This window comes from Carcharodon carcharias, chromosome 25, assembly GCF_017639515.1.
Source record: "Carcharodon carcharias isolate sCarCar2 chromosome 25, sCarCar2.pri, whole genome shotgun sequence".
NCBI lineage: Eukaryota > Metazoa > Chordata > Chondrichthyes > Lamniformes > Lamnidae > Carcharodon > Carcharodon carcharias.
The window spans coordinates 10063680-10076132 of NC_054491.1; the positions used below are offsets into that span (position 1 = coordinate 10063680).

The following is a 12453-nucleotide window of genomic DNA, read 5'->3' on the forward strand; positions in this document are numbered from 1 at the left end:
ACAGATCAGCCACAATCACACTGAATAGAAGAACAGGCTTGAGGGGCTGAATGGTCTGTTCCAGTTCTTGAGTGTTACACTTCAGAAGTGTTTCATTGGCTATGAACGATTTTGCTTCCTGAAAGCATAAAATGCACTATAAAATTGCAGTTCTTTTTCTTTCTTTCTAAATTTATCGTCATGGGATTTGCTGACATGCTGCAGATGTGTAATAGTTAAAAATCCCAAAATGAAGAGCACAGCTTTTTGGCTCATAGAATTTGCCTTTTAATGATGATGTCATTACTTATTCTACACGTCCACTTCCTTTCTCTCCTGTCCAAAGTGGGAGACGATGGTGTAGTGGTATTGTCACTGAACTAGCAATCCAGAGGCCCAGGCTAATACCTGGGGACATGGATTCAAATCCCACTCCAGTAGCTGATGACTTCATATGGTTTTATGGCTTCATAAATACTTTAAAGAGAAACATACGATAACTCAAATGGGTTTTGTTGAGAGATACAATATACCTAAATAAATCTCGAATATAAAAGTCAAAACTAATCTCATCGATAAAAACTCATCTGGTTCGCTAATGTCCTTTAGGGTAGGCCCACTTGGCCTACATGTGCCCACAGGAATGTGGCTGACTCTTAAGTACTGTCTGAGATGGCCCAGCAAGCCATTCAGTTCAAGGGCAATCAGGAATGAGCAACAAAGGCTGATCTTGCCAGTGATGCCCACATCCAAATTGGGCACATCTGCTTAACTCCTCTTGTTTCTTAATTGGGTAAATCCACCTTTGAGCAAGTTTAGAGTAAGAAATAAGAAACCAATTTCAATAAATATAGGAATAGGGGGTGGATTAGGAGTTATACTCCATTGGGACAGAGTGCTGTGGATGGGGTAGAAGAGAAACCTAACCCACCCATCATTAAGTACTAAGCAGCTGTTCATATCGACAAGAAAAACATATCTCCAAACGTATTAAAAATTTAATTTAGAAGTTAAACACCAACAGCGTTTCAGCTTCATTGAGAGTTTGTGATGCTGCTATTAATATTTCCAAGCACACAGAATGGCTTCATAAATACTTTAAAGAGAAATATACAATAACTCGATGGGTTTTGTTGAGAGCTACAATGTGCCAAAAGTATATATTTTTTAAACATGAAACATTTTATAAGAATGGAAAAAAGTAAAACAAAATACATTTATATTATGAATCAAGTGCTGAGGTACAAACTGCAAGAAAGTAATGTGCCAAGTTCAACATTGTTGTTACTTCAAGCCTTATCATTTATCCCATTTATTCAACTGGAGTTTGGTAGTTCCTTACTGTACTCCCTTATTTCCCACAATAACCGCAAGCTTGATTTTCACTTGAGAGTGATATATATATAAAAAGTGAAACTCATAAATGCCATTCAGGCCATCAAGCCTATTCGTTCTGCAGACAATGTAACCCACTCTTATCACGGACACTATGCAACCCTATATAATCTTGTGAGGAGAGGTTCTTCAAACTGGCTCCATACCACCCACCCCACACCCAGGTCAAACTTCCAGTCCTACCTAGGCTTACAATGTGTACGTCCTCTACCTAAGTGTCTTCATTGATCTGGCATTTACAGCTCAGGGGCCATTACTCTACAGGATGTTTGGTTACCTGTATCACTGTACATACCTTTGGCTCCAGGACGTTCAAACCCGTTTCTAACCCTATTTTTTCTTTCAAACAGGCATTGACTTAACATATCACTAGCTGCTTTATTTGGAAGTTGCATTCTGCACCTCAAATCCTGCTGAACTGTCGTTAATTTCCCATGTGTGTGGCTTCCAGTTTTGTCCAAGTACCAGAAGTTGCTTGCATCTACATTATCCACCTTCTTAACACTTTCAACTATTAACTCCAAAACTTTAACGAGATAATAGCCGTCTTAAGCATCACTGGTATGGAAATGGTACGCCTAACGAAGGACAGCTGTAACAAATTATTAACCCTAAGGTACTACTTATCTATGAAGGTCTCCGAGCACTAATTATAGGCAGCGTCGACTAGCATTTTTAACATTTCTAATTCTGAGACGCAATAGATCAGGAAGCAATGTCAAGAGTGAGCAAAACAAAAATACGTTTCCAGAATTGCGACACGAGAGAGATGTGGTTATCTCTTCAGCTCAGTACTTGACAGGCTACTAGGCAGATAATAAAAGTGCCTTTCATCAAAATAAAATCAGCAGGCTCTTTGGTGAAATATTTGAACTCTACATAGCAGCCTTCAAATCTGCGAATGGAAAACTAACATACGAAGTAGATTGCATAATTTGCAGACAACTTCAGAATCCTGGTGAACAGCACAACTAGGAATTAGAACGGATATCACAAAAGATTTGATTTTAAAATATTCATCTTTAGTGGACTACAAACAGATATATCATTTGACTTGCATGCTTCTACATTTAGCATGGGAGTAAAGCAAGAAAACTGGTGACTTACGCTGTTCTCATTGTAGCAGTACATGACTTTTGCTTGAATGTCACCAACATTCAATGCTGGAGCAATCTTGCTGGAAGTAAACCTCAGACGAGATCTGAAAAAATAAAGTTGACAATATTTCAATTGCTAACAAAGGAACAATTTCTATATTTGTCACATATAATACGATCATATAAAATTTCCAAATTAATTCACAATATTCAATTTAAAATCTCCTGTGGTTCTGTCCCTAGCTCACAAATAATTTTTCACTCCAGTTCCCTCCTGCAAGATATAAACCATACCTCAATTATCCACCATTTGACTTTGCATTTGAGAGTATTTTCCTTAAGTTTACTTCTTTAAAAACAGGACTTCAGAAAAGGGACAGAAACGGGCTTAGCCATTCACTGTGAAAGGTTCATTTATTTATTTTTCAAATGGCCAAGGGAAAAGTACCAGGCCTTTGAAACAGTATACCATAGGAAACAACTTCTTCAGGAAAGAAAGGGAGGCAATGGGGGATAAATAAAAAGCACAGCTGTATGGGAAAAACAAAAGGCTTCAAAGACTGACAGACATCAATTATATTGTGTTTTCAATTGATACCTACTTGGTCGCTTTCTTTCCATCCCCTTGAGATTTTCCATCCACCTCACACTCTCCCACATCCTCAGTAGGACTCTGGGGTTCGATTCGGGGGAATGCGGTCTTCAGTGTGTCCACAATTGCACTGACAACAATCTGCGGGAGAAACAACCCATGCTAAGATAAATTTCCTTGCACCTGTTTCGATCGATCCCATTCAAACCGTTCTCCAGTATAAATTTCCTTGCGCAAAATATCCCATGTATAGCCCCACCTACAGCCACCATTCTTTTGGTTGACCTTCTAAATATTGAAGAAAAGTTAAAAAGTAATTTTGTTGGGGATTTTAATCCACCGTAGTTCAAACACACACCTAGGATCCAAAACCGTTTTAATGTTTCCAAACATCAGCAAATTCAGCCTCAGAATTTGAGAACTGAATATTCCCAACTTTTAAAAGAAAATAGGTAGCTATCACCATGTGGTATTAAACAAATAGCAGCTCTTGAAGAGAAGCTGTTTAATAAAAACTTAACCAAAATTATTCAAACATTTACAAAGTTACCTTGTCAATCCTGGACACAAATGATTTCTTCACAAAAGCAATCCTGGCATCGGTGTTTAGAGCCAGAAACTCCTGCATTTCCTCAGAATACGCACTTTCAGGAATGGCACACAGTTGCTGCATAAAAAGGCAAGAAGTTTATTTCCTTAACTGTTCCACAGAAAATAGGACAGAAAAAAAAAATAATTCAAAGTTAACAAACGCAATTAGCAGACTTGGTCTTTCAATCACTTTCAGCACCTTGGCTGTACTCTGCTGAATCATCTGACTATACCTGGAGGTTGCAATTAAATGAAGGCTTAAGTGATTTGATCTTCTTGTTGATGGAGTTCAACTTAAGTTTTCCAAAATACATATCTATGTACAATACAAATGATGGTTTCCAGTGATCTATTTGTATACCATGAACAAATAAATAGCCAACAAGTATTGAAGTCACAACCTGGTTAGGCTCGCCATTATGTTACAAATTGAAAACAAACAGCACATGTCCAATTTGCTAATCCACTAGACAAATTCTATTCCCAAGTTGACTCAATTTAGTCTCTGGCACAGCTGAACATGGGCTACACAAGGAATTCTTCTGCAAGACTCAAGTAGAAGGCCTTTAATACAAGAGTGAAGGTGTCAAACCAGGGAGACACAGCAGCTGCATTGGGTGCAGTGTGCAAAGCAATATGCAAATAGCACTTTTTTAATGGGGCTCAAAAGAAATGAACACAAAGGAACAGAATTTGGAAAATGTTATTTTGTTGATATTTTAGTTGAAACGGAAGGTCAATGATGATTCTTATTAAAACAACATGGTAAATTTAGGATGACTGCATAGACAATACATAAAGGGAATTTGGGATTTTTCAATCAAACACCAATTGGCAAAACAAACATCTGTCTCAAAATTGCCCATAATACTCCACAAACTAAAAATCTTACTGTGTGAAGCCACAGACGGCTGGCGTGGGAAATGCAGAACATTATCTGGATGCAGTAGGAACTGCACTTCTACGGCTGGACTTGAATCGTATTGTGGAAACTATATTGAAAAAAGTCCCTGCACATAATTATGCCACACCAACACTAGACATACACAAAGCTGACTCCAGGTGTCACAATTAGATAAATGCTCTTGCTTTGATGGACACAGATATAAATATGCATTTATCGATCGCTTCTCGGCCTTTTGACTAAGATCAAATGTAGTCATGAAGTGTTGGCTATAACCAGTCGAGCCCCATACCATGGGGGTACGTAACACCGTTTGGATGACGGTAAAGGACAGCGAAGGCAGTGCATCCATGAATCGGGCCTTCTTCTTCAAGCGGATCCTGTGGAGACGTGTGGATTTGAAGTGGAGGAGATCTACTCACTGCAAGACTTCCCCAGCGCTGGATGTTTCGACGTGACTTTCAAGCGTGTGGCAGCTTGCGTCAAGTTCCTGAAGGTGTTCGAGGAGAAGAGAGACCAGACGGGGATAAAGATCCTGACGGTGGAGCTGCTCTTTGCTCTGCCGTGGCAACAGGACCGTGTGGTGACTGTGCATCTCTACAACCCCCATGTTCCTGTCGCTGATGTGTTCACCTTCCTCGCCAGGTACGTTGACAAGGTTGGGAGCTGCACCAAGGTTAGAGACGCCTTCGGGATTTGGACATGCAAACGCCAGATAAAGGTCACGCTCAAGACCGATGGTAAGGGAGCCGTCTTCCACTCTCCTTCCATCTTCGCTATCAGGGGAAGCCGTGGCTACCTTGTCTACGCTGGGCAGCCCAAACTTTGTCGCTCATGCAACAAGTCTGGTCATGTGGCGGCCAACTGCAGCGCTGCCCTCTGCAAGAACTACAAACAGTAAGGGCACCAGACAAAGGACTGCAAACAGACTAAGTGCTGCAATCTGTTTGGCGAGGCAGGCCACCTTTACAGGAACTGCCCCAAACACTGCCTCACTTATGCAGAGGCAGCCAAAGCCAACGATGGGGAAGCAGAAGAAGTGTTTCGTGTCACTACTACCAAGGACACTTGCAATACTCCAACCACCAAGGCCCCCAGTGAGAACAACGGGACAAAGGAGGGCACAGAGAGAGACAAGGTGGAGGAAAAAATTGAGGCAGCAGACAGCCAATCAACAGCACTTCCCCCTGAACCTCCCACTCCTCAGGAGAGCGAATCAATGGAGGAGGAGGAAGCAGCGGAAAATCAGCAGGGGGAATGGCAGCTGGTGAGGAGAGCCAAACAGAAGAACGGGCTAAGAGACCAAGCCACTTCCCAGACAAGTGGCAAGAGGTATCTCCCATCTGAGGGCAGCTGCTCTTCAGACGAAGAAGGGAAAGGGCAACATCTACAGAAGAAGCGGCAAATCTCCAGGGAGTTGGAGGACGAGACACCTGAGCTCCAGAACATTGGAGACAATGAGGAGACCAGCGTACCCCAACTTTGCCCAAAACCCAAAGAGGCCAGCGCACCCCAGCCCCAGGAATCTGGGAGCAGTGAAGCGCTCAGCGCACCCCAGCTCCGGGAAGCCGGGAGCAGCAACGCCCCAGAGGGGGAGAGGATTGGAGAAGCTTCTCCAACAGAGGACATTTCAAACCCGCTCTCTGCACGAACCCCCAGATGCCACTGAGCAGAACATTGCCAATGGGGAGGTTCAGGACAGTTTCCTCAGCCCATTCAAAGTGAGGCAATTTGTGAACACTATGGGTATGCAGGAGCAGACCAAAGGCCTGGGACTCTCAGAGACAACAGGTTTGGTGAGAGACTAAATACTTTAAAATGGGTGTAAAGATTGTATCCATAAATGTGCGTATCATTAAATCTACTATGCGATGTGTTGCGACCTTGGACTACCTTGCCAAGATCAAAGCTGACCTGTTGTTTCTGCAGGAGTGTGCGATACCGCACCTCAGCTCCTACAGGCAATGGTCAAGATGGTGGTCCCATGGGCCATCGATCTGGTCGGGAGGAAATGACTCTCGTTCCTCCAGCTTGGGTAGTCTGCTGTGGGGAGGCAACTTCACCGTCTCCGAGGTTAAGGAGGTGGTGGGCGGGCGCCTCCTCGTAGCAGACATAATGTACAAGAATGCTCCACTCCGGGTAATTAACGTGGACGCCCCGGCACAAAAGGCCGAGCAGCTGGCGCTCTTTCAGCAGCTCCCACTGCTGCTGGCAACCTCCAGGCCGGTCATTCTGGGCAGTGACTTCAACTGCAGCATCGATGCGGCTGGACGATCAGGCAGGGCCAACAGCAGATTGGACGCTACGTCCAGATCCCTGATGGAAACAGTTAAGGATGCCAAGCTGCACGACATCTTCAGCAACCCTGCAGATGGAGCGCAGCAGAGATACACCTGGTCGTGGCCAGACGGGTCCATCTGTTCCAGGGTAGACTTCCTGTTTGTGTCCCGTGCGTTCACAGTCAGATCCACCGACGTCAAGCCAGTGTTTTTCTCTGACCACTGCCTCCTACTGGCTGACTGTCACTTAGAGGAAGACCAGAGGGTTGGCAGGAGGGCATGGAAGCTAAACGTGCAACTGCTGACCCCAGAGAACATTGAGGAGCTCAAGAGGGATTACAAAGGTTGGAGAACCGTGAAACCCCTCTTTGAGTCCCTGACACACTGGTGGGAAGCGATCAAGGGAAACATCAAAAGGTTTTTCATCCTCAAAGGTGTCCAGAAAACTAGAAAGGAACAGAGGGAAATGTCCCGACTCCAGAAAAACATGCAGAATCTGTTCCGGCTGCAGTTGATGGGGGTCGATGTCAAGAAGGAACTCCAAGAGGTGAAGAGCCAACAAGCCTCACTCTTTGCCTCGGAGGCCTCCAAGATCATCTTCCGTTCCAGAGTCCGCTCCGTGGAGCAGGATGAGATGTGCTCACGTTTCTTCTTCCAAAAGGTACACAGAGAGAGCTCTGTGATCAGCAGCCTGAAGGAAGAAGATGGCTCAGTAAAGTCATTGCAGTCCAACATTTTGAGGATCAGCAAATCCTTTTATGCCGGATGATATGACGTGAAGCCCACAGACAGCACGGCCTCCCAGTCCTTCCTGTCCTCTATCACGGAGGTCTTAGACAACAGTACACAGGAGAGCCTGGACAAACCGCTAACTCCTAACGAACTGACTAAGGCCCTTGAGTCCTCCGAGAAGAGTAAAACTCCCGGAAGCGACGACTAGCCGGTGGAGTTGTATTCGGCTCTGTGGGACTGATCGGCCCAGACCTGCTAGAAATGTACGAGAGTACAGCATGTCAGAATCCATGAGGAAAGGCATCATCACCCTCATCTACAAGCACAAGGGGGAAACAGAGGAAATTAGAAATTGGCGACCTATTTCACTGTTGAATGTGGACTATAAGATTCTGTCCAAGTCATCGCCAATCGGGTCAAGTCCGCTCTGGAATTGGTGATCCATCCTGACCAGACCTGCACTGTGCCGGGCAGGAAGATCTCTGACAGCCTCGCGCTGCTCAGGGATACGATTGCCTATGTGCAGGACAGGGATGTGGACACCTGCCTCATCAGCTTGGATCAGGAGAAGGCCTTTGACAGAATATCGCACACCTACACGGTGGATTTGCTTTCCAAAATGGGGTTTGGGGAGGGAATTCGCAATTGGATTCAACAGCTCTACACTAACATCAGTAGCGCAGTCTCAATCATGGGTGGGAATCAGATAGCTTTCCTATTAAATCTGGAGTCAGGCAGGGCTGCCCTCTCTCCCCTGTCCTTTTTGTGTGTTGCATAGAACTCTTTGCTGAGTCTATCAGGAAGGATCCGGGCATAAGAGGAGTGACAATCCCAGGCAGTGGAGACACTCAGGTCAAAGCCTTCCTCTGCATGGACAATGTTGTCGTCTTCTGCTCGGATCCGCTGTCGGTGCGCAGACTGATCCACATCTGCGACCAGTTCGAACTGGCCTCGGGAGCCAAGGTAAATTGTGGGAAGAGCGAGGCCATGTTCTTCGGGAGCTGGGCTGACCGATCCTTTGTCCCCTGCACTGTCAGGGCTGACGGCCTGAAGGTGCTAGGGATATGGTTCGGAGGGACCAGGGCATGTGTTAGAAACTGGAAGGAGCGAGTTTCTGTGGTGAAAAGAAAACTGGGCATGTGGGAGCGACGCTCCCTCTCCATTGTGGGTAAGAACCTGGTCATCAGGTGTGACGCACTCTCGCTGTTGCTGTACATGGCGCAGGTCTGGCCTATTCCACACTCCTGCACGATGACGATCACCTGAGCCATCTTTTGCTTTATCTGGAGGTTGAAAATGGATCGTGTCCACAGGGACGCGATGTACAAGCCTCTAAAGGGGGGAAAAATGTACCCAACATCGCCCTCATACTGATGGCCACTTTTGTGTGCGGCTGCATCAAGCTGTGCGTAGACCCTCGGTACACAAACACCAAGTGCCACTACGTGCTGAGGTTCTACCTGTCCCCGGTGTTGCGAAGGATGGGTCTGGCCACGCTGCCGCAGAACGCTCCAAGTAGTTGGACCATGCCGTACCACCTGTCCCTCGTGGAAAAATTTATGCAGTGAAACACCTATGACCACAAGTCCATCAGGCAGTGGTTGGCACATAACATCTTAGAGGTCCTGAGGGAAAAGGAGAGGGTGGATCCTGTAGGATGGTTCCCCGAGCAGACTGTCAAAGTCATTTGGCAGAATGCCACACTGCCAGAACCTTCCAACAGCACCAAGACATAGCTTGGTTGGTGGTGAGAAAGGCCCTCAAGGTCATATCCTTACTACACGCCAGGAGTCTCACCCCCTCTGCACGTTGCCCTCGAGGTGGCTGTGCTGGGGTCGAGACCGTTGTTCACCTCCTTGTGGATTGTGCCTTTGCAAAGAAGGTCTGGAGAGAGATGCATTGTTTCTGTCGAGGTTCATCCCAAGCAGTTCTGTGACACAGGACTCTGCTGTATGGGCTGTTCCCAGGGACACACACCGAGACAAACATCAACTGCAGCTGGAGGATCATCAACTCGGTGAAAGACATCTTTGGTCTTCCCGAAACAAGCCCGAAACTTGTTGGTCTTCCAGCGCAAAGAGTTGTCCCTGACCGAGGGTTACAGACTGGCACATTCCAAGGTCCAGGACTACGTGCTGAGGGACGCACTAAATCTTGGGGCAGCCGGCGCAAGGGTGCAATGGGGAAAGGTCGCTGTCTAAGACCTTTCTGCCATAGTGCACCGAGGGGCTGGGAACTCTTGAAAGCCCCTCAGGCTGTACAGCTCAAAATTAATGTATGCAGGGAATACTGAGTGTATTATAATTGTATTGAAGCACCTCAGAGTGCAACATGATGTATGTTGATAACTCCAATACCTTTGTCTGATTGTCTGCATTGACCATATTGAAATAATTGTAATATTCATCGATTGTATTGATGCACCTTGTGATACATGGGTAAAAGTTGAATCTGATTGTACTTTTCGTGATGGTGATTTTGAAATGGTTTGGAATGTTCTTCCAGATATTTTATGAATAAAGTATATTTTTCAAAAAAAATAAATAAATATGCATTTATTGTTTTTAATAAAGGGGTTCTTCATGCGTGTGTTGGATATATGCAAGAGAAGGACTGAATAGAGGCTGAATGAGGCACTGCAAGAATAGATTAAACTGATTAGTTTCAAAATGGTCAACTATCGCCCACGGGGACAGAAGCACTACAGTCATGGCGTCACTCTTCTCCTACCTTAATAAAAGTCTCAAGAAGGCTTTTTCGAGCCTCAACCTTGTCACTGTCCATGTTTCCAAAGGGCAGGTCAGGAAAGAGCTTCTTTGGTCCTTTAACATCTGGAAACCAACAAAATTCTATTAATGAGAATGTCAAACAAAATCTGGGTTATAAAAATTGCGCCACTTTTTGCACATGGTGGTCTGAAGACGATGTTTTTGAATTATTACAGCTCGCATCCCCTGATAAAACTGAAAAACTCCCAAAGCGAACGTATTGAGTGGGATTTGGAAACAATTTAGAGAAATGTGGCAAATATTAAAATATTCTGAAGGTTTTTTTTTAAAATTCTACCACTCAAACAAATATCATTTAATTTAAATTCATGGAAAAAAAATACTTTCAGAAGAAATATGCAAGGCAACTCATGAGAAAGAAAAAGACCTAATTTATTCATCCACTCAATGAATCATAAATATAATCTGGGCATTCAAAAGCAAAAATGAGTAAAGAAACATATCACATGTTTTATTATTACAATTTACAGTTCTAAAATATTAAGGGAAATAATGGCGTATTTTGAATGCACAGGGTTATTATTACCAGCATACGTTAATATACAATGTTTTGCATTTTACTGAATACTTTGTAGGATACATGACAATCAACGCTTTCAGAAAAGATTGAGTGGAACAGTTAAAGCACCATAAAATATGGTACGTTATCCACAGTGCATTCCACATATTCAGTTCCCAAGCTCAGGCAGTGCCAAACAGAGGCAGCTGCTTCCTCAGAGGCAGAATGATAAAAACAGTCGACCAGGGACATTTATATGAATCTCTTGATTTAAAACTAGCAAGGGCAGAGTGAAGCAAGATGTATGCATTGTATGCATTTGTGCACTTCTTCATTTCCTCGCTCCACCTCTCGGTGCTATTCCCACTCCGATGTTCTGTTACACTGAGAGCTACAATAGGTGGGGATTCTTTTGATGGGTTTGGAAGATTAGGTTTTGCAATGTTATCAAGTTCCATACTTTTGAGGAGCTTGCGTAGTTCTGCCTTTTCCTCCAGTCTAGTTTGCAGGTTCAGGAATTCACTGTAGCGTCGATTAACAGTGTGGTACGCCACCTGCTGGAGTGTTCCAGGATTCTCTGTGTCCAGTGCAGTTTCATACTGTTAAAAGAGTTAAATATGTTTGTCTATGCAAAATAAGTGATGTCACCACAGGGTATACAATCTTCAAACAAGCTAACTCAAAGTCAAACATTTAATTTACACAAAACCCATGCAGACTTTTTCCATCTCTGCATTGGACATATTTTATTCTCTGTAAATCTTTTTGATGTTTGCCATAAGGTTTTTTTTAAAGACTTACTCTAAAATTTTGATTTCTTATTAAATGAAATTTGAACACTACAAATAAGTGCATCTTCGAAGCGCAAGTTAGAAAGAGAAAAGCAATTCAGTCCAACGAAACATATTCCTCTAAAAATAAAAAAGACTGCATTTATAAGGCGCCTTCACTGCAACACGCAGTGCTAAAGCTAAAAATACCTATTAAGTATTTTTGAAGTATAGTCACTGTTGTAATGTAGGAAACACTGCACGAGTTCGCTCACAAAAGTCTGGCAAACAGCGGTGTGATAATAACCAGATAATCTGTTTTTGCGACGTTGTTGGAGGGATAAATATTGGCTAGAGCACCAAGGAGAAATCTCAATGCTCTCCTTCAAAATAATACCAGGGTTCTTTACGTCCACCTGAGAGGTAATAATAAACAAGCCTTGGTTTAATATCCCATCTAAAACATTGCACCTCTGACAGTGCAACATTCCATCATTACGGCAGTGAGCTGTCAACAATACTTGTGCTCAAGTCTCTGGAACGGGACTTAAACCCACAACCTCGAACTTGGAGGCAAGAGTGTGACCAACTGAGCCACAATTGAAATCCAGTGTCCCAACTTTCCTAATATCACATCAGTTGAAAGTCCCCAATTTATACTCTCTACTGCCTTGCCCAGCAAATTACTCCAAACAGTTAAATGAAGAAATTCTTCTGGCAATCTGTTTTAAATTAATTTGCTAATTTTTCAGCAATTGGGCTTTCAGCTGAGATGTTAAATCAAGGCTCTGTCTGCCTTCTCAGCTGGGTGCAAAAGGTACCATGG

The 12453-nt window shown here is 43.9% G+C and overlaps 1 protein-coding gene across 2 annotated transcripts in view; it reads right to left on the minus strand.

Moving 5' to 3' along the window:
* The window catches only part of snx19b (sorting nexin 19b), a 182625-nt gene that overhangs the window by 165612 nt on the left and 4560 nt on the right, over nt 1-12453 (minus strand). For both annotated transcript variants that reach the window (XM_041174199.1, XM_041174200.1), the window contains exons 2-6: nt 11318-11456; nt 10300-10400; nt 3614-3730; nt 3074-3204; nt 2482-2575 (exon numbers count right to left, since the gene is read on the minus strand). In XM_041174199.1, coding sequence (XP_041030133.1) covers nt 2482-2575; nt 3074-3204; nt 3614-3730; nt 10300-10400; nt 11318-11456 — 582 coding nt within the window. The remainder of the gene's footprint in view (nt 1-2481; nt 2576-3073; nt 3205-3613; nt 3731-10299; nt 10401-11317; nt 11457-12453) is intronic.